Here is a 22,634-nt window from a genome sequence, read left to right on the forward strand (position 1 = left end):
CATTATAGCAGTATATAAATGTCTTTCCAGGAATTCATCGTGTATAAAAGGAGACAGCTGTTGAGGTTTCTTCAGACGCAAGCCTAAAGGAAATACAGCAAACGTCACAGCAGTTACATCTCAGCTTATTGGACTGGATCAAAGTAACTCTATCACACGGTGAGACCCCTCGTTTCATTTATAAAGCTCAGGCAAACAATATATATGAGGTCCTTCATTTCACAGGATGCATGGGAATCATGTAGCTTAGTAAACTTCATATTTACTTTTAGATGAAGTGGATTCTTAAACGAGAAAAGTATCTGTCTGCTTTTGTATCTCCACTTCAAGAAATATGCTGTAATAACAAAAATGCCAGGGCCTGAAGACGCTAAAGTAGAACTAACTTGTCCGTTAGAATGTGAGTCACCTTTAAGAATGATTATATTTCCTTAGGACAGTCAATAAATTTCAGGATATTCTTTACTTCCAACGCCCAGAGGAATAAACCACCAAATTCAAAGTTTGACAAAAGTCTAAGTGCTTGGTTAAAAAAAAAAAAAAGTAATATTCTTGCAAGGAAATTGGGAAAAGGGCTCTAGGGCAAGTAGGCTGGGCGGGTGCAGGTCTCAAAACCGCAGAAAGAGGAATTTGGGAAGAGCTTTTTAAAAAGCGGACTCAACATGTTTTCACGGGCGAAAGAGGAACAGAGGGTGCTGGCATCCCATCCTACTGTCAGAGGAAGGTTTGAATCAACGTCAGATTTTTCTTGAGCAACTAAAATAATGACGACTAGCTGAAGAGTATGCATTTGAAAATTAACAAATTTAAGAAACCGTACAATTCACATGAGCTTCCTCCACCGACCCCATGAGCAACCAAGGGGCCACGGTCTGCCTGAGCGACCTACATTTGCTCTGTCATCTCAGGACTGCGAGGGATCAGCCAGCGTGCGCCCTCCTCATAAAGCTCTGCCCTGCTGGCGGGCCGGGCCGGCTCCCGGTGGCGGCAGTGCCAGCCAGGCTCCTGGAGTTCTAGGCAGGCTGCGGGCGCTCGTCCCTCCGCTTCACCCTTTCACCCCTCCTTCACCCCCAGGCGCTACGCGGGGTGGCGAGGATTTTCCGCCCACTCCCGCGGCCGCGCTGGCGAGGCCATGAATTGCAGGGCCTCCCGGCTTTGGCGAGCCTGGAATCCGAGTCCTCCCCGTCCCAGCCACTCTGCTGGGGCGCTGGGAGCTCGAAAGAGGCTGGGGTTTGTTTCAAGACACTGCGATTAGAGACGCAGCTTCTAAGTCTGAATTTGTCCTCGATCTTCCCCAGACCCGCCGCCTCTGGTCTCGAAGACGCCCGGCAGCCGGCTCGGCCGCAGGCGCGCAGCAGCCTGGCTGGCCCGGAGGGCGCAAAGCCAGAGCGCTCGGCCCGGCAGCCCAGGGCATCCCCGCGGCTGGGGGCGGAAGGCGAGCCCGGCAGCAGGAAAGGTTCGCAGGGCCGGAGCTCCACCCCGCTGGCCGCCGGGCTCGGGGGCCCGCAAAGTGAACGGCAGCGGCGAAGGGCGCGGGGCCAGCGGAGAGGGGCGGAGACGCGGGCGCCGGTTGGCGCGGGCTCGGGGGCGGGGCGCGCGGGGCGGGGCCGGAGGCGGGCCCGGCCGCTGGGCGCTGGAGCTGCCGGCGCACGGAAAGGAGTCGTGAGCAGCTGGAGCGGAGTTGGAGGAAGCGGCGGCCGCGGCCGGGGCGGCTGGGAGCGGGTCGGGAGACGGCGAGCTTGGGTCGGGAACGGCCAGCGGGTCGGAGCCTGGTCAGGGGCGCATCGGAGCCGTGCGCGCAAGAGGCTGCCGCTGCAGCCTGGGCCCCGCAGAGGAAGGAAGCCGGCCGGCGGGGGAGGTAGGCGGCAGCAGCGGGTTCGGGTGTGTGCTCGGGAGGGGGAGGCGGTGCGTGCGCGCGCGGCTACCGTCGCTCTCTTCCTGTCACCAGCAGCCGCTTCTCCTTCTGCAGAACCGGGCCGGGGGAAGCGAGCCGGCCGCCGTCCTCCCTGCCTCCGGCGTCTCCCGCCCGCCGGGCAGCCGCGGGCCCTCCTCGCGGCCAGCGTCCTGCGTGCTCCCGGCCACCTCGCGGGTCCCGTTTCCCTAGTCCTCTTCCGAGCGTGTTGTGCGCGCCGCTGGGCGCGTTCGTCCCTGGAGTTGCAGGCGAACTCGGGCTTCCGCCACCCTTCCGTCACCTCACGCTTCTGTGGGTCCCCACTGTCGCCTTGCTGCAGTTTTCCGGCGCCTTTCAGCAGAGGAGAGCGCCCTGCCCGCTGCCTTTGCGTTAGCGGGAAGGAGCTATGCCTTCCCCCGCGCCCTCCGGCTACACCCGGGTCGCTGCCCGGGCCCTTCCCCGGGGCGATCGGGGCTGCGGGGGTCCCCGGAGCTAGCCCCCAGCCCCCGCCCTCCGAAGTTCGCCTCCCTCCTCTTCCGGGGTGGGGGAAGTGCGCCTCGGGGCGGCCGGTCGCTGGGACCCTAACTCGGCGTGTGGTGCCGACCGGGCCTGGGCAGGTTGTTGGAGGCAGACTTAATGGGGTCTTGGAACAGCCCGGAAATCCAGGTTTTTTGTAACGCGGGGCGAGGCTGGAGGGACTGGCCCAGCAATATGGAGCCGGCTAGAGAGAGCGAGAGAGCGTGCAAACCCGAGCTGAAAGATCGTGGGGAATTGTCGGGAATCCACAGCTCTCACACTCACTTCCCAAGGGCAGAAACTGCCCCGCAGATCACAAGACAAAGAGAACAGGAAAGCTCAGGCCAACCGCTCCAGTGCAGAAATGTACTTTGGTAACCAGAATTCGATCATGAAATGTAAGGGTGTGAGCGGAATGGCTGTTACATGTTGAATGCAGAATGTGTGTAGACTGGATTTGGGGAAATTCTTCTGCTTCTCTGGGCGCAATTAAGATCAGAAAGGTCTCACTTATACCGTTAATCCCTGGTGGAGCTGCAGCACTGTTGGTATCTGAGTATGAGTTTACTCTGTTTGGGGGTTTTGTGACTTTAGAAGTGATAGGGGTTTTGGGGGCTTTTTTTTTTTTTTCAGTTCTTTTCCTCTTTGTCAGTGCGAAGTACGAATGGATAAAGCAGTTCCGGGTTTTGAATGCAGCATAAGATTGTCATTTCAGTGTGATGGGGCTGGAGTTTTAGTTAGGCGGGACATTCACAAAGTAAGTGACCCAGGGGTTATGTGGAATGGTTTTTGTTTGTTTTTTTAATATTTCATTAGCTTGCCTTGCGTTTGGCAGCTTTAAAGATGGTTAGGTATTAGCTAGAAAAGGTCAGAGTCGGAAGACAAGTTTATTTATGAGACAGGCTATCAGTAATGGGGCAAATCATCAGGAATTTGATGACTTCTGCACAGAAGGCCACAAACATCTTTTATCGTTGGAAGAGAAAAAAAAAAAGCACCCCCGTAGCCATAATTTTTTGATAGATTACACTGTCTTGAAATAAAGAGCTTTTAAAAAGCATAGATGATAGTTTTCTTAGAAACAAAAGTTCTTAAACTTTGGGAAGCAAGTGTTTTGGTCATTACAAAGAAAATACCCTGAGTGATTTTTTGGGGGGGGGGCTCCCTCTTCAGTTTGGAAAGGTGTGTTTGGTTCAGAATCAGGCTTAAACTGGAAAGGCTGGTGGAGGAGGCTCCCTGCCTTGCAGAACTGTTGGGTTATGTCACTGCTGGCCTCTTCAGCTTTTATATGACAATTGCAACTAGAGAGTTGTCCTTTTTCCATAGAAGTGTATAGATTTTTGTGGCTGGAAGACAGTTTTATATATCTGATACTGGCTTTCAAAGTGTGATGTGCGTTTGCTTTTTAACTTTCATCTTGATTTGGGACCTGTTCTTGTCAGTTGCACAGCAGATAATTTGCATTGAACACACTACTATCTGCTGTTTTATCTGTTTTTGTAAAATGACGGTATCACTGTGTCTTTTCACCTCTTTGATGCTGATAGCCAACGTGAAAAAGCATTTCACTTCCCATTGATTAATTATATTGTCTTTCCATAGCTGTTTCTTTAAATTTCACTTTATTAAGAACAGTAAATCCCTGCAACATTAAGTTGGTTTTGGGAAACAGAAGTGGTACAATAAGTCATAGGTGATACGTATTTTGGTTATTGACAGTGATGATGGTAGTAGGCATTTATTTGCTGGAAATGTTAAGTGCGCCTAAGCTGGTTTTTGAAGGGTTTTGGCATCTTCAGTGCAAGCCTGCTCCACTTACTCAAATTTTGTGTTATCAAGAGTGTTGCCCGTATATTTAATTAAAATTTTCCATGAATGCCCTGTAATTCTTAGGCTAATATGTTCATCAGAATCTCCTTTTTTTCTTAGGTAGTTCAAGGGAGTATTCTAAAAAGGCATCCACTCTGAAAGATTGTCCACACACTCATTAAAGCAGAAACAATTCTAGTTCAGCTCTCATTGTGTTTGCATTTTGTCATATGCAAAATGAGTTTTAGTGAATAAAGAGATGGTCAGTGAGCACATTGAAAATAAAATGATGTCATGGTCAGGTAGAATATAGAAAGCTGAGAGCATGTTTGCATTTGGTGTTTTGCTTTTAATTCTCCCACAACTGGGACATACACAATGCAGAAGAAAAAGGGAAGTGCCTTTTTCAGTATATTATACATTTAGACGGGCTCCCCACAGCTTTTCTCTCTTTTGGAGGATACAGGGTTTTGCCGGTGAAGGCAAGAGAATGGAGCATCTTACGGAAGCCCTCAGAAAACAAGAAGTTACTTATCAGTGGAAGGAAGGGATTATCACTTCGTTTTTACCTTAGAAGGCATAATATCAATTATATAACAGCTTTTAATAAAAAACTTAGGTTGTAATTAATTTTTAAAATATCCTATTTATTGCTTTTTTTTCCCCCCGTCTCCGCCGCCTACACCCTAATGTGATCACCTGCCATGGTTCTGCCAACTCTCTCATTGGAATTACTTGCTTAAGAGAGTGGCAATTAAAGGCCATTTCATGTACGTTATGCCAAAGCAGCTGAAAATAGACTATGTAATTACTCCTAAGCTTGTCTGTTTGGGTGATGTTAGGGGTTTTGTCTATTTATTTATTTGAAAGGATAGAATGAGTGTACTGTACCTTTTGCCTTAAAAAAAAAATCTACTATAAAAACGTCTTTGGAGATTGTATCCTGCCAACGTTGTTTTCCTTAAAGTAAATCCAATACGTACCCCCAGGCACCTGTAATCAAAATAGTTTTCATGTTAACGATCACCCAGGGAGTACTGCGATCACAGGAGTCTAGCAAAAGTGAGGAGACTCCAGCAGTGGGTGGAGAGAGTGAAGAAAGTAAGGTGCCCGGGCTGGGCTGGAGTGCTTTGCCCCTCTCCTTTTTTGCTGGACCCCCAGTGGTCCAGCCCCGGCGCTCAGCCCCAGGATCTAGGGCTGTAACAGGAGGACGCTGCTGCCTTCAGTCCCTGGAGGACTGCATGGGTGCTGTCACCTTTTCTCTTTGAGGGCAGCTAGGGAGCAGCCACCAAACCCTGCTGGAGAGGAGTGTTGTCCCCTAACTCCGCCCCCTGCTTCATACCACCCTCTCACACAGCCCTGGCCCCTCCCAGGTCTCCTTTGCCCTGACCTCTATAGAGCCACCCTCTGCCTCAGGACTAGATGGGCAAAGTCCACAAGCAGCCCTTATCTGTCTATCTATTTACTCTGAAAAGGAGTTAAAGAAACAGTGGAGAGGTTTATTTTGGCTAGCTTGAGGATTCTTTCAATAGAGTTTGCAGCATTTAGAGGCAGTGCAAAAGAAAATTCTTGGCAAATGTTCTGGTTTTAAAATGAATTGTATAAGTGGTAGTAAGTGGCAATCAATATTAATAGTAATGATAGTAGTAACAATAATACTACTGTAGCTGTGGTTTACTAGCCATGTGACTTAAAGCCAAGTATTTAACTTCTCTGTGCTTATTTTCCCATCTGTAGAATGGAGATGATAATCATACCCAGAATGATTGGAAGGATTAAGTGAGTTGACATATGCAAAACTGGAAGGAGTGTGCCTGGCCCCTAATAAGCACTATGTTGGTGTTAATTAAGCTCTAATTATCAAGCATGGAGTGCAGTCTTTGTATAAATAATTTCCTTTAATCTACGTAATAAATAGTGGCACAGAGAGGTTTAAGTAACTTGCCCAAGTTTAAAAATGTAGGCACCAGTGGGGACAAGCATCTTTGAGTGTGAAACCCAGCGCTTATACTCACCTTCTTGCTAAGAATTTTACACAGTAGCATTGTATTTTCACGAGAGGGGGCACTCTAGATTGTCTGCTTTAGTCCTCCCATTCCATGGCCGCCTCCTCAGGGCTTCTTCCCCGGGATGATGCAGAGAAGTAGAATGGTCCATCCCATGGCCTTTTCTGGGTGATGGGATATGTTTCTCAGGCTCTGGAAGCCACAGCCTCCCTGTGGTGACCACTGAGCCCGAGAACCGCCTCCAGCTGGGCCTGTATCTCTGCCCCTCGGCAGTGCTCCGCTATCCCATCACTTTGCTTTCTGGAGAGCCCTGTGTCCTTGTTGTTTGACCGGGGCTTGTCCTGTCCCCCCACCCCCATACTCCCAAACCCCCAGAGGGCTTGCGGGCAGGAGTTGTGCCCTAGGTGCCCTGCTTCCCCACAGTGCAGACCCAGCCCTGAGCGCGGCAACCTGGGACACATTCTTGTTGGTTTGAAAAATGAATGGAGATACTTGAGGACTGTGGCTTGGGGCTTCCTCCGAGCCCATCATTTTATTTTGTTTTAATTGAGGTAAAATTTACATCCCATAAAATTTTACCCTGAGCCCATCATTTTAGCTTGAAATTCATTATGTTAGTAGGAAATTTTAACTGTTCAGTTTGATTTTCATGATTTCCAGGACACTATTTGAAAGGTAAAAAGAGTTTTAAATAATGAATTGTGCATTTTGTTTTTTAAAAAGGCTGTGTGAATTTAGTTAGGGAGCTTGCCCTACTCAGAGCTACCACACTGAAGATGGAGAGGTGAATTATAGGCCTGGGGGCCCAGGAACCTCTCTATAGCTTTGCAGCTGGATTGAAAGTCCATTTTGTGCTGGGACCCAGGGCCAAACTGCTGATTTCATGGCAGGATAGAATCACACGATCAGGTTATATTCTTGATTTATTTAAAGTGATTTGAAAATATCCTTTATTCCTGCCTCCCCACCAAGTTTGCTAAATCCCCGTCCTTTGTGAAAGGGGAATGAGTAAGTCAACAAAGTCAGAGGACTTTTCAAAGAATTTTGTTTGGTTCTTTGCCCAAATGCCTGCGGGTTAGAGGGTTTAAATTGAAAATTTACTTTCAAGCACTTGTACATTAAAAAGTCATGGATTGCTCCTTGTCGGGCATCAGAAACAACTTTATTCTGAGGAACAGAATGGGAATTGGTTGGTGTTTTAGCAGAGAGAGAGAAAAATCTGTCTTCCGAGTAATGGTATTGCAGGCAGTCTGTGAAAGGCTTGAAAAACAGGAGCAAAAATAATTCCCGTGAAGGACCTTTTGAACTGTTGCATATGATGTTCTGTATGAGTAAGTTAATTTGTTATTTGTTCCTAGGACTCCTTTATACCTTCTGTTACAGTAACTTAGGTTATGCACTGTCTTGGAGCATATGTCATAAAACTGCCTTGGTTATTTGAAAACATTAGATTATCCACATATAAAAACCTTAACTGCGGAAATAATTCTGTTGAAGCTGGCTGGAAACATTTCAGTGAACAGGTGTATGTAGCCAAAGAGGTTGGAGGGGTAAGCTTGTGAATCTGGGCACCATGTAGTGTCAGCCCCACACTGATCACAGGAGGGCGATCGAGGCACTACCAGTGCCCCGGTCTGCTGTCTTCTGCTCTGGGAGCGAGAGAGGAATTTGAGGGTGAGAGAGAAGAGAACTTTCCAGTCCTCTCAATGTGCTAGCCCTGGTGACTGTGGACGATGCTTCATATACCCCCGCAAGGAGGAGCTGAGCTGTTAGAAATTGTGCAGTGAGGAGCCTGGGGTAGCAGCAGGGGGCGTAGATGCCAAGAAGCACGTAGGTGACAGAAGCTGAAGCTTGTAGAGCAGAAATGGGCAGCCTTCCAGAAGTGATGTGCCCAGTATTCTTTGATTCACTAGTTCATGGACTTCTTTGGCAAGGATGCATCTTCATGAAGTCTCTTCGGAAGGAAATCTGCTTGGTCCAAGTTGCTGAGTCTCAGACTGAGGGCACGCCTGCTGAGTTAAAATGGCTTCTTTTCGTGCAGGTGTTTCTGTGAAAGAGCCACAAACACTATCGGTAAGGCCACTGTCACAGAGAGCAGCAAGCAGACCTTCAAGATAAATCTGAGAGGTCAGAGTGTGCAAGCAAGGAATCTGCACCATTGACCCCATGGACATATCTGGGCCATCCTGGGGCATCCGAGCAAGCTGAGTTTGGGCAGTCGGTTTTAAGGTGTTGAAAGTGGTGGCTCTGGAGCCAGACTGCCTGGATCTGAACTCTAGTTACGCCTCGCCCTTGGTGAGTGTTATCATGGCCAAGATATCACAGCCAAGACACTAAACTCTCCGCACCTCGTTTTCCTCCTATGTAAAGTGAGAATGTTGATAGTACCCATCTCCTGGTTACCTTGAGCATTGAACACGCTAATACACCTATAGCTCCCACTGAATATTCGATGGTGATGATTGAATGGGTTAATACACCTATAGCTTCCGGTATTGAGTGACGACGACAGTGGCAGCCATTAAAATGGGCATGGCCGTTAGGAGAAAGTGTACAGTGTGCAGCAGGGGAGGGCCGCCCTCCTCCTCCCTCTAGCCAAGGCCTCTCTGCACCTCCCCATGGGATGCGCTTCACTCACCACCCCATGGCTAGTCAGCGCTCCCTCTTAATTGGCACTGAATCATGGCTGACCTTGGACTGTTTGGATTGGTCTTCCTGGCCTTGACGGTGGAGTCCCGGAAGATGAGTGGTGTGTGCTGCTTATGGTCCAAGAGTCATAGAAGATCTGGGCTTCTCTTGGTCAGTTGAGGGCCCAGAGTTCTGCACAGGATTCTTCTGCACAGAAAGTAAGGTGGTTCTTACAAACGGTGAGAGAGGGAGACTTTGTAGAGACAGGTAGACCTCTGGCATCTCTGGCGGGAATTGTTACTCTAAAGTCTGGTCTTGCTAAAGTCTTTGGGTTCCTCAGGGTTCTTTATCTCCTTGCAGGGATTTAGCCTCAGGCCAATGTAAACACAGTTTTTAGGTTTGTAAAACCTTGAGCAGACCTGGATCTTTTCTTACTGCAGTGTCCCCTGGTGAGGGACATGCATAGCTACATAGGTGTGCCGTGAGCAGGGCTTGGCGGTTGCTGAGAGCCTGTGTAGCGGGGAGAGGAGGAATTGAGGGGGACAGAGTAGGAGGGAGAAAGAGGAATTGTTATACTCCCCATTCTGTTAAGAATCTCACCAAACTGGCCTCCTGGGCTGTTGAAATAGAGGAAGCCATAGGCAGCAGCTGGCAGAAAGATCTACCCAGCCTACTAGTTGAGGATTTTTTTTTTTCAGTAAAACATACATTGCCAGGAAAAGCTAACAAAAATTTCAAGGCAGATTTGGAGGAATTAAATTATTCTCAGGCATATTGCCTGGTTTCCAGGCATTTAGGGATATGTAAATGTTCATGTTCTGTATCTCATTTGTAACAGAGTACATTAGTACTAAAAATGGGATTTGCTAGTTCTACATTTTCTTGTGAATTTATGCAGTGAATATTTAATTTGATTCTGGATCTAGCAAAAGGAGAGGCTGTCTTCAAACATAACATAGTTTATTTTTCTCATATGCTCTGCTGGCTGCTTTAATTTTTTTTCTCTGCCAACTGAAATACAAAGTAGAATACTACTGCAAATTAATATTCTTGCTACACAAAGATCTCCAGTGTTTGTTTTTCCTTCTTTTAATATGTAACTCTCCTAAGAGCGTTATTGTATTACAGCTAAGAGGCTTTAGCCATGTAAAGTTGAATACTTTACACTTCTGAATGCCAGCATAACAATTAATCTGTGATTAGATTTGCTTCTTAAGATGCCTACACCGCAGAGTGCCTATAATAATAAACTTCTAAAGGGCTCCATTCTTGAAAACTTATAAAAGCTCTCTTTGACATAGCACACCGAAATTGTGAGGCTATTGTTTTTATTGCTTTATTGTTCAGCCAGCTTAACTGAAACCTTTAGTTTGCTTTTCCTCTTTCTAACAAAGATAACGTGGAGAAATGAACGCAGCGCATAGTGTGTCCGTGTGCACATTGTTCTCTAGTGTTCTAGCAGCTATCCAAGCTGCCTTACTGCCTCTCTAACTTAAAGAGCCTCTGACTCTCTAAGCCCTCTGCCTCTACTAGTTAAAAAAAAAAAAAAAGAAAAAACTTGCATTTCGTTTCCCCCTCCACTGAGCCATCTTCATAGTGTGATCTGCAGCAGCCATCTCTACTTTCTCTTTATTCCTTAACTCCTTAAACTCTGGTTACTATCCTCAATACTACTAGACTAGAGTGGGCTTTCTCAAGTCCGTGATGATTCCACTATGGACAAAAGCCCCAGATGACCTAGCCCGGCCTGTTTCCCACTTCCAGAGGCCTCTGCAGGATTTAGTCTTAGAGATCACCTTCTCCTACCTGAACCCTCTTATCCCTTGTTTCCGGTACATTGCATTGTCTTCAGACCTTGACTTTCCCTCCTCATTGGCATTCATTGAACCTTGATGTTTGGTCCTTGGATCTTTTTTTTTTTTTTTTTTTTTTTAACTTTTAATATTTTTTCTCTGAGTTCCTTCATCCCATTGAGCTTGGCCTTGCCTTATTTGCAGCTGATTACCAAACCTCAGGTTTGTTTCCTCTCCTGAATCACAGACCAGGTTTTCAACGATCCATGCTTGCATTTGGATATCCAGCATCACCATTAGCCCATCAGGCCTCCTGGCTTCCCTTTGCCTGATATTGGTAGCTACATTCTTCTTGTGAACTCAGGATCAGGCACCTTTTGCTTCTCTCTTTCTTTCTTTTTCTTCTTCCTTTTTAAAAAATATATATCATTTTTATTGCCTTTTAAGAAAGGAATCAATGTAAAATTAAAACAGTAATCAACTTTGGGATAAAGGAGAAAGTGCGAGAGAGAGAAGTTTTTCCTTTTTATTTTGTACTTGTATTTTCTGTACAATTTATACTTTTTACTTTTTTGCTAGGAAGGTACCAACAAAATGACCTATGCTCTGCTATTATGTACTAAGTTTTGTGTCTTTATTTCTTTGGCTTAAAAATACTAATATGTTGCTAAACAGACACACAGGTCAATGTATCTCTCTGATTACCTCATGTCACGCAGAAATGAATTCTAAAATAGCTGGCGAAGTGGATGATCTTTAAGGTCCAGCGGTCAGTTAGTACCTTGAACCTTGGCTCAGCCCTCCAGCCTGGGAAGAGCCCCTTCCTCTTGGCTTCTCTGCCATCCTCTGTTTCTCATATGCTGCAGTCTGTCCGTCTCCCCAACCAGGATCCAGTACCCAGTACCACGTGCTTCTCTCTTTCTTGATCCATTTTTCAGCATTGCCACGTCCCACACATGCTTCTTTCTCCCTTACTTCAGTCCTCCCCTTTCCATACCTTCTGCTGCCACTTTGGTTCATGCCTTCATGGCCAGTTGCCCAGATGGCTGCAAAACACCTTTCATGGCTTTCCTCTTCTGTCCCTACACCAGTGCCTTCCACGCACCAGGATTAGATTGAGGTTCTTCAAGTGCCGCTCTGGTCTTGTTGTTCCCCTCTCTCCCAGCCTTTTTCCAGCTCCCCATTGTAGATTCCATCACTCATAAACTCAACACGGGCGTGTGTGATGTTTGTTATACAACCCCTGCTTATCTTTCTAACCCGGATGTGATGTTCCCTCTTTGGCTTCACACATACTGGTCTGCCTGTTCTAGCTCTTCCCAGAATATGACATGTGCTTCATCACATCTGTGCCTAAGATCATGCCACACGTTCTCTTCTGTCTTCAGATGCCTGCAGTGAGATGTGGTCTCTCCCTTGTTTGAACTCCCTAGCATTCAGCCTCTGCTCTCTTATGACATTTACCTAGTGTTATAGTTCCTTATGTTCTGTCTTATCTCTGAGATGTTGCCACATGCCAGCACCCCTTCCACCCTGCCAAGTGTTCTTAGAAGGCAGGGACTGCCTGCCTCACTAATCTTTGTTGTGTATACCATGTCAAGCAAAAGCATACTGGCCTGTGTGTGTCTGCCAGGTTGATTAAGTACTTGTTGAATGGAAGTCGAAATTCAGACTCACACAGATGGCCAAGTGTGCCGCTGATTCATAAGTCTTGTTTTCCCTTTGCTAGGTGCAGCTCGCATGTGGTGTGTGCCATAGTCAAATCAGATGACAGATGGACAGTGTGACGAGTGTCAGAAAGGATCGGGCCTCGAAGGGAGAGTCAGCCCGGAGTCAATGTGTTGACGAGTTGCTGAAAAGGAAGCCGGTGGGAAGACTGCGGCCACAGAGGAAGTGAGCCCTGACTTCAGTCACACCCTTAATGGAGGACAGATGGACGGCCGGAGGGCCAATCACCTCTCCTCTTAAACCTTTGGAGAGTTATCCTTTATCCCCCGCTGGACGTGTATTAGGATTCTTAACACACTCTCTGAATTCACCTTCCATAGACACGTCAGGTTAGACTGCAGTGTGCAGCCAGCCTCAGCTGTCGCATGGTCGCAGGTCTGCAGCCATGAGTGCCGAGGGGTACCAGTACAGGGCGCTGTACGACTATAAAAAGGAACGGGAAGAAGACATTGACTTGCACTTGGGGGACGTACTGACTGTGAATAAAGGGTCTTTAGTAGCTCTTGGATTCAGTGATGGACAAGAAGCCAGGCCTGAAGAAATCGGCTGGTTAAATGGCTATAACGAGACCACGGGGGAGAGGGGGGACTTTCCGGGAACTTACGTAGAATACATTGGAAGGAAAAAGATCTCACCGCCCACACCAAAGCCCCGGCCACCTCGACCCCTTCCTGTTGCACCAGGTTCTTCAAAAACTGAAGCAGACAGTGAGCAACAAGGTCAGTATTGATGAGTGATTGCTTCATGACTCCTTTTTTTTTTTTTTTTTTTTTTAAGGAAAAGTCTCACGTTGGTTGAGCTGAGCTGAAACGCTCTGGGCAGAAGTTGTTTTGGCAACTTTACCTGAATTTATGTATGGTGCGTAAAAGTTTGGTCAATCATTACATGGCTAGAAATTTGTGTTTGTGGGGTGGAGAGTTGTTATCAAACTAGGGTGATGATATCTGAGAACCTTTTCAGTTAGTGTCTCTAAACACTTATTAGAGTTGCCATGGAAGTAAACACCTTTTGCATTCTATTCTTGTAACTGGTATTATATACCTAAATAATCATTTTGGGAGAGTAGAGGGTAAGTCTCATGTAAGTATATTTAACATTAATATGATCTGCATGGAAAATGGAGAGAGTAATAAAATGACCACAGAACTCAACTGAGAAGAAACCATTGTTTTTGTAACGTGGTGTCTACCTCTTGGTTTCCTCTCCAGGAATACCGGCTGAAGCTGAAACTCTATCCTGTAGTTAGTGTAGATGCACAGGGAGTCCTCTTCCTGCCTGGGTAGTGTCATCTGTAGCATTAATGCCAATAGTGTGCTTGGCCTTCATGAGAAAAAAAAAAAAAAAAATCACTGAATATTTTTCTCAGATGGAAAACACCTTGATCCAAAACCCACTCATTGTTCATTGGAGATGGTCCCCACTTCAGCTCTGAGCACAGCTGTTCCTTAAGGTTTTTCTTCTGTTCAGTTTCACACAGAGACAAGCCTTTTACTCCGCTTTGCTGTTAACAGCCTTGTCAAATCCTTCATTTCTTCACTGGTAAATCTCAAGCATTGTTCCCCCTGTATAATCTTTTTCCCAGAGAATGAGAAAGGCATGGAAAGATGTGTTTCAGATGGGTGGACTTAACTGCAGTGGTTATGTGTCAAGTCAAACTGACTGTGGACATCACAGTGTATTTCTGGAAGAGATCCTGTTACTATTGTGTCTTCTTTAATGTTGGCTTATTTTAGCACAAATGAATGAGGTACCGGGAATGAAGAAGCAGAATGCAAGGGTGAATGGAATTGGGAATATTTTATAAATGTCGAAGAACTCACTAAGGATACTTGAAGGGAAGAGCTTTTCTCTTCCCATCCCAACCCAAAAGGGATACTTGTTTTAGAAACATTATACTGTACTTTAGAAATAATATTCAAATGATATGTTTTACTGGACAGTTCAAAAGCAAAAGTTAGGTTTTTTTCTAGATGAATCAAAAAAACTTGACTCTGAAAGTTTTTTGTATATATGTAATATATATACAATTTTGTCATTTTATATATATATATATAATTATATATAATTTTGTCAACCATTGTGTTTCTTGCATAGTTTCACTTAGCTGAGGGGAGGTATATACATAATTGTTTTTTCCTACCAAACTACATATTTTTAATTTGACTTTCGATTTTTTAAGTTAGATACACTTCCTAATACGTAGTCTAATTCAAAAGGAAAAATGATATAATTTCTCCTGGCATACAAAAGATTACAGACTTATAAAAATATCTTAGTCAGGTTAGAAAAGAGTATTTAAAAGGGGTACCTTGTCAAGATTAGGGACAAAAAGATTTTGTAAAAATAGCTTCTAAACAAAAATTGCATTTGATATTTTCATTTGGATATAGTATATGGAAAAGCAAGTCTTTCCTTAAAAATGATTTTCTCTTTGTAGGATCTAAATTATTTTTATAATGCTTTCTTTCTCACATAATGTGGTAACAACTGAGATTTTTTAACAGCTTTTTCTTTTTTTTTTAATACATAGAGTAAAATGAAATATTTTAGCAGAGTTTAAGAAAGAGACCCACAGTAATGTGCATTAAAGTATTAGAGCAGGCCTGAATATAAATGAGAAATTAGGAGCAATTGAAAGGTTGAAAAGACAGTATGAGGGGTTGGGTGGGGAGTTGAGGTACTAAATATTAGATTTTATAGAAATGTTAATCTTGCATTCTCATTTAAATATGATTCCTATGAAATGAGGACTCAACAGCTCCTGCTAGTTGCGTGTCAAATTGATATGGAAAGTAGTTGTAAGGACAGACTTATTTGTTGGAACCTGTGGGGCTTTAATTTCTTTTGCCTGAGGGTGTGTTTATTTGAAAAGTGTTTGCAGGGACAAATTATGTGAAGGTGAGGAAGGATAGTACTTTTCTCTTCTTACTGTAATTGAATTCTTTCGCCTTTTTTTTCCTTTTTACTCCCTCACCTTACTTAGCCTGTTTTTCATGTTTGACTGTATTTTATTGAGAAGGTTACCCCGGTGACATGCAGGTCTCTTTTGTGGAGGGAGTGTTATGGGGACAGTGGGCACGCCCCCGAGATGAGCGTGGGATAAACCTACCTATATGCCCCTCTCACCACCTTCCCTCTTTGTATTTAAAAGAACGTTGTCTTTAAACTCTGCCCACAAGTAGCATCTGTGTGAAGAGGTCCCCCTGATGCCAGAACCCACTTTTTGCTTTTCTTGCATGTTCCTGGAAAGAAAGCTGTGATGTCTCACATTTTGGGGAAAAGAGAGTCAAAAACCCATTTGAAGATCTGATCCCCAGCTCCTCTCAGGAAAATGTACCTTCCACCAATCCAGTTTGCATACAGTTTTCTTATGAAGCCCTGGCCTAGTTTGGATTGAATTTGTATATTGGATAATCTTGTATTTCTTGGAGTTTAAATCATTCAGTAAATGTGAACTGAGCCCCCTATCTTGTGCTAGAAAGCAGGGATGAAAGATGAAGTCAGGACCCGAGAGAGACGGCGTGCCCTCTGATGCCCCTTCCGGTTCCTCTCCCACCTCGGGCCTCTGCTTGGACAGCTCTTCCGCTGCCATCCTCTTAGCTGACCCACTCTCCACTCTTTGCTTAAAGCTTTCTTCTCATGGAGGCTAGCTCTGCTCATCTCATTTCACGTACAACCTGCCCTTCTGCTTTTGCAAAGCTTTTATTATCTAACCTACTCTAGAATTTACTTACCACATTGTTCGTTCATTATCTGTTCCCTCCGGTAGATTGTAAGCCCTGTGAGGGCAGGGGTCTTGGATGTCTCTCCATTATCCCAAGTACCTAGAACAGCATCGTAGGTGCTTAGCAAGTGGACAGATGCTTGCTGTGGAAACGCATCATTCAGCTGTTTCACATCCCACGTGACTCTGGAAGTGAGCCGCGTGCTTGGTATGTCACGTGCAGGCACACGGCTGTAACAGCCCATTCTGTTTTTAAACATCACGGTTTATTGTTATTCACATCATTCACATCTGAGGAATCTTGACCTGGCCTTGACCGTTGCATGCTGTGTCTCCAAAGCTGTTATTTTTTTTACCCCATTTCTTAAGACGGGTAGTTCTGCGGGTGGGAAAGCATGTTGAGCTGAGAGTGTACTCTGTCAGCCACTTAAGCAAAGTTAATAGAACACATGTCAAGATCAGCAAGTGTCCTCGGGCACAGATTTTATGCTGTCCCTCCCCCTCTTTTATCTCCTCTTTGCATGGAAGCTAAAATCACAGATACGAGCATCACATTTCATTTTCCCACAACCCAGTAAAGCCCCGTTTTACCTTCTTTGGAGGGAACCTCTTCCCCGTCTGGTGCAGGTGGACGGTGTGATGGGGGTGCACAATGGGTGGTACATGCTCCTCAGGGGAGGCGAGCTCTTGAGAGGCCATCCTCCTGTTGTTTCTGCATTCAGCGGTGCTTCCATCTTTCCCCTGACACAAGGAAATGAGTTGATGGAAGTGGGCATTTAGGGATAAGAGAATCAAACCGTATTCCTTCCATAAGTAAGCTGTCCAGTGGGGCTATTTCTTGAGACAGTATTTTGAGATCCTTTGATTAAAGTTGCACTAATCCAGAATAGTTAGACTAGTGAGATTCCATGACCACGTCAGTTTGTATAGGATGTTGAAATCGGCTAGCTTGAGAGATCACTTAGGAATCTGAGTTCATCCTCACTTCCATCCCCCATCTGCACACCCCTCCCCCAGCTCCCACTCTGGACCCTGACAGTGGGTCCCAGCTGGCCCTACATATAAAACATAAAGCACACATTTGGTGTGGGCTGTTTTAAACTTTGATAAAAAGTCCTTCTAAACAGAAAAAGAGAAAAGCCTGCAGCTTGTGTTTGCTTTCATGGTCTCCCCAGCCACGTGATTTTTCCATTTTTCACACTCAGCCTTTGAGTGTCCCTCCACGGATGTCGCCCCCTGTCTAGAAAGCAAGGCTGTAATACATCACATAAATTGACTACACTGTACAGAGGTCGCAGAGGATGGTGACCCGATCGTAAACTATGCACCTTTGCTGAGCCCCCTGGTCAGAACGTACTGCTGTTACTCACAGAAATAGTAGCTGTGGAAGTAGTTTGCTTTGCTTCACGAATTCCTGCCTTTATGAATTCTGTTTATAGTTCAGAATCTGCCTTGTCATAACTTTCCTCACCTTTTCTCCTGCTTAAGTGAGACTTTGCTGTGAAGCAGGAGGACTGTGGTTAACCAACGCCCCCAGGGATGGGGTGAGACCTCTGACTTTGGTGCTGACTCCCTGTTTTTCATTGATCACTGCGTTTGGGGGAGCAAGCAGGCCTGGTTGCAGGATATTTGAAGATCAGGGCCTTGGAGTCCTGTCTTTAATTTCTGACCCACCAGAAAAATTAATCAGAACAGTAGAGGTTTTTACCCAGAGATAAACATATACCTGTTTTTTGTTTGTTTGTTTTGGGGTTTTTGTTTGTTTTTCTTTTTGGCCACACCGAGGCTTTCAGGGTCTTGGTTCCCCAACCAGGGATTGAACCCAGACTACTCCGGCAGTGAAAGAGCTGAGCCCTAACCACTGGACTGCCAGGAAATTCCCAACATGTAAGTGTTTGCCCTTTGTGTTTTAGTAGGAAGTGACATCTGAAAGATGTCATCAATATAATTGAGTAAAGAGCAGGCCTGAAAAAAACATATGTGGTAATCATTTTTGATAAAATCAGGTGAGCCTAACCAATTCTCTTATGACAGACTGTATCACTCAGGCATTTAGTTACATATTATAACAGAGTTCTCCCTCTCAGGAGCACCAGCGTTTCTAGTCTTCTTACTAAATGCTTGATTTTTAAGACGTTTCCCTGTTAAATTTAATTATTTTATTTCCCCAGAAAAGTGAAGGAGAAAGTAACCCTAATAACCAATTTCCATATCCACAGTTATTTGAAAAGGAAATTGAGAAGAGAAAGTGTTCTCGCCTTTGCTGCTTTTTAGCAGGAAGGTTCTGCCCTGAGCTGGCCCAGCCATGTTAGAAATTTACAAGGGCTCCCAGAGGTGGGATGGGCAGGAAGGTCCCCTTGTCTCCCAGAGAGGAGAGGACTCCTCCCTCCCTCATCCAGTCTGTTATTAGACAGGAAGGATTTGATTCTCTCTCTTTCCTGGAGCTGCGGTGACAGCTAAGTTCAGGGTTACAGATAAGACATTATTTGAGGAGAAGCTTTTCTGCCAGGCTACCATGGCATGTGTCATTGAGAATCACAGCTGTAGTATGCAAATTATATATATTTTTTTACTTAAGTGAGATATATGTTAAGAGGCTTTCATTAAGGCTGCTGGCTCTAGGGATTTCATTCTGTGTTCTTTTTTCCAAAATGGGTTAAGGGTCCAATGTCCATGTCTGTATAACCTAAATAAAGCCCTCACACTTCTGATTCGAGCAGGAGCTCTGTAAGTGGAGTGATCCTATTTTGTTTACTAGCAACCAAGGTAATGTTGATGTTCTAATACAGTTTTCCTTGTCATGAAAGTAGAATTCTGTATGTTAAAAGAGTTTCTATTTTTAACTTTTTACCTTAGTTGTCAATAGATCCTTTGATAACTTTGAAGTCGGTCTTTCCTTGTTTGTAGGTGAATGCATCTTTGTCTAAAACAGGCAAAATTCTGTTTAACAAACACTTCTCCACTAAGTCAGAGTTTGAGAAAATAAATGTTCAAAATTCTGAAATCCAACAACAAATGGCACCTTATATGCTAAGTAGCTTCCAAAAAGGGGAGAATCTGGTACCTCTGGCAAATAAGAATACCAAGTATTAGATGCCATTTACATATCCATGTTTTTCTTAGTAAAAGAAAGCAGATGTTAGCAGTACAGCTGGCTGTTGCATATTTGTGTCTTTGTTGCTAACAAATTTCCATGAGGAAGGACGTAAAATTGGTTTGAAGGCTAAAATAGGAGAAAATAACTTGGTATTTTAACTAGAAATGAGAAGGATAATTGCATGATGGATTATATCTTAATTTTTGAGGTCTTGATTGAGTTTATAGCATTCAGTATCAAAACAGTGTTTTCAGTTTCAATAAAATAATCTAAATAGAGGAGGTCAAAGCGAATTAGAAATTGACTGTATTTTAATTACTTGGGTACAGTTTCCCTAAAATATCAAGTTTAACGAAATGTTGTCAGAATACTTTATAAATGCGTCATTCCTACTTACTAATTTATGTGAAAGACCGTGATATTTTGCTTCTGCTACAATAATTCCATACACTGTACATTTAAAAAATGTCCTGATGAAATATAACTTTGCAATTAAAAACAAAACAAACAAGCAGCAGATCTTTCTGTTTAATTTTGCATGGAGAACTTTGTCCTAGTGGCTTTATGCCACCTAAAGTATGGCTGTCATTTTCAGGAATACCTTCTCTGTTCTGTTTCTTGCTTGGGGGTGTTTGTATTCATCTATTTATCTCTTCTCAGTTGGTAGCTTGTATTGTGCAATGCCTATAGATTCTCCTGTCCTATCACAATTTGATGCATATTGAAGTTCCCACTGTGAGTTTATTACACTGTATTGTAGAAGACGATTTGTAATTTGATGATGAAATCTGATATCCAAGGTGGTAAAGATGTAGGCATAAGTGAAATATAAATCCCTGTGGTATATTATTTGAATCAGAAATTCCACTCTGCTTTGCTTTCTGTAAATTCCATAACCCTTCTAATCCCAGCGTTCTCTACTTTTAAAACAAGAAGTAGACGCTATGTCTTCTGAATTCTGGCTGTATTTTTATTTTAACCTCTTACTGACACTTGATCAGTAAAAGTTTCTCCATTCCTACTCATAAGAATTGTTGGAGAAACAAAACCCAGAAAGTGTAAGTTCTCACTAGTAGTGTTTCCCCAGTAGTGCAACCCAGAAGCTAGAAGGGAAAATAATGAAGGAACTCAGAGAAATAAGCAAAGATGGTTGGGCAGATGTGCTCACATGACCTCTCTGTAAGATCTGATTGGAAGTTGGTCCTTGGGATGATATAGGATTGTTGCTAATGAAAAGTGCCAAATTGGTACCAAGTTTTTGCAAATCTACATACTGTATGATTTTAAGATCTGTTTCACCAAGTGTGAGAATTTATGCTCTTAACTCTATTGGTGGGCACTCAGCAGTTGCTGACATCAAAATTGATTTTGAGATTCTTCCCGTTTTACACATTGCAGTTTATCAGTGAATTCAAAGACATTGATGGAATGCCTCCCTTGGACTGTGTCTGTGTGGCATAGCTACATTTGTTGACATGATATGTGCTCAGAGTTCCTAGGGATTTTTCTAGTGGTTTTTTTGTTAAATTTTTCCAAGGCAGATAGAGGTGATGTTTTTAACATTTGCCTATTCAGGTTATAAAGATTTGTTTATACAGACCTCTTCAAATTTATGTGATAGCAGTGTTAAAATATGTACCCAAGAGATAACACATTAGCATAGGCATTATGTGAGTCTTCATTGTAAAGCCAGAGGGACTGTTGGGTGGTCCGTGTTATATTCCAAACTTTACCCTAAGGAGCAAAACTGCCATAGTGCCTTCAGACTGCACGAGGTACCACCGTCACAGCGAGAGACAGTCAGCGTTGGTTCCAACTTGCTACTGGGTTTTGGAAAATGCAATTTTCAAAACGACTTGAGGTTGTTCATAAGATAATCTATTGTGAATCCACATAAACACTCTGGCTTTATTTTTTATCCTGTTTAAAAATTTTCTAATGTTTAAGAATGTTGCTTCTTTATCAGTATATAGTTCGTTTGAAATATCTTTCTATTCCTGTTCTTAACTATAGAAACGTAGTTGAATATTTATATCATTATTAATTTATAATTTCCGAGTATTTTACAACATTGCTTACTTAGGTCTTACCATGTTTTTTCAGGGAGCAAAAAGTAAATTTGCCATTTTCAAAGGAGACAGGTTCAAAGAAGTTTGAGCAAGATGTGACTTTATTGCTAAATAATCATGATTATCTACAAAGTACCAAGGAACGAGATGTAATGAATTTGGTTAGAACATATCAAAGTATATATTAGAGGCATTGTCCCATGTTTCCCCATGGGTCTATTTAAACATTGAAAATGGCTTTTTCCAAATATACCCTAAAAATTTGCTGACTTACTATTTGCCAAGCATTCTGCTCAGCATTTTGAAGACATTTTTCATTTGATCCTTACAGCCACCCTGCAAATATGGCATTATAACCATTTTCCAGATTGAGAAACTAAAGCTCAAATGATTGTGTAAATATTTTAAAAGGAGGGGGCTCCCTAGGAGGAGCATTCAGAGGGTTCAAAAACACTCCAGCAGGCAGCTGTGTGGGTCTTATTAAGCAGTCCTTTGTGAAGTTATCAGTAACTGAAGGAACCAGCTATTTTCTCCTTTTTGGGTGGTCTGTAATTATGTCTGTTTTATCTGTTAAGTTTCATTGGCTGTTACATTCATACCGTCACACAAATTATCTTGTTTTACCTACAACTTATAGCATTTTCTTATGTCTGCTAAATATATGAAAGAGTTGAGTTACAAAGAGACTGATAAGGCCATGAACCTGAGACAAAGTTTGGGGTTATATGTGTGTATGTGCAGTTTTTCTCAAATACACCTTGATCAGACACTCAAAAGTTATGTACCATTGATAAGTGATTTTCCTTCCATTTCTGTTATTTTTGAAGAAGTTACATGTCTGCTTCAAATGTTTCCCTGAGCTTCACATTTCTTACTTCTGATTCATAATTAAATCATTTTGGTTAAAATTGAGCAGGTTACTACTTGCTTCTTAAAAGCCAAAAGCTGAGGATAGCCAGCATAAAAATGATGTGTTTTGGCATGTGGACAGCAGCTGCTTAAAATCCCTAAGTATAAGAAATCTGAAGTGGACTCATATGAATCTGAAGTCTTGTACCTGATTTCTGTCAAAATTAGCAGTAAACGCCATTTTTAAAGTTTGGCTAAATGACTAAATTCCTTTGAATGTCAAACTTTATTTCTCAGGAAAGTTAGTCACTGCCAAGTTTATAACATAAACATCATGTTTCTGTTACCTGAATTCCAAGGACAAGAGGGTAGATGAGGGCAAGTGAAAGGCACAGGTGAATTTAATCCTAGGTGCTTAACTTAAAAGGACACTGTGACATTGCACAGAGAGAGTCTCTCCAAGGACACGAGTGCCAGTAAAAATTCTTGGATGCTTTTATTTTTTATTGTTGTTTTTTTTTTTT

General features: G+C 43.6%; 2 protein-coding genes across 3 annotated transcripts in view; one reads left to right on the top strand and one right to left on the bottom strand.

Moving 5' to 3' along the window:
• Window positions 1-1,064: 1,064 nt before the first annotated feature.
• Window positions 1,065-6,261, bottom strand: LOC112064079 (translation initiation factor IF-2-like). The gene is made up of 2 exons (XM_024120640.1): window positions 6,232-6,261; window positions 1,065-2,612 (listed from the first exon to the last, which is right to left on the bottom strand). Exons 1-2 carry the CDS (start codon window positions 6,259-6,261, stop codon window positions 1,065-1,067), a joined length of 1,578 nt encoding a protein of 525 aa, XP_023976408.1.
• PIK3R1 (phosphoinositide-3-kinase regulatory subunit 1) overlaps window positions 1,668-22,634 on the top strand; it is an 87,279-nt gene continuing 66,312 nt past the window's right edge. The window contains exons 1-2 of one of the 2 annotated variants that reach the window (XM_024129269.3): window positions 1,668-1,858; window positions 12,373-13,090. In XM_024129269.3, the coding sequence (XP_023985037.1) occupies window positions 12,757-13,090 (334 nt within the window). In that variant the 5' untranslated portion in view covers window positions 1,668-1,858; window positions 12,373-12,756. The remainder of the gene's footprint in view (window positions 1,859-12,372; window positions 13,091-22,634) is intronic. The other variant, XM_024129339.3, reaches the window with a different exon arrangement.

Source organism: Physeter macrocephalus, chromosome 8 (assembly GCF_002837175.3).
Source record: "Physeter macrocephalus isolate SW-GA chromosome 8, ASM283717v5, whole genome shotgun sequence".
Classification (NCBI taxonomy): Eukaryota; Metazoa; Chordata; class Mammalia; order Artiodactyla; family Physeteridae; genus Physeter; species Physeter macrocephalus.

Coding starts and splice junctions, on each gene's coding strand:
- LOC112064079 (XM_024120640.1), bottom strand. CDS start 6,261: ATGCTACTGTGTAAAATTCTTAGCAAGAAG. Junction 2,613..6,231: donor GTAAAATTCTTAGCAAGAAG/GTGAGTATAAGC, acceptor CGCTCTCTCTAG/CCGGCTCCATATTGCTGGGC.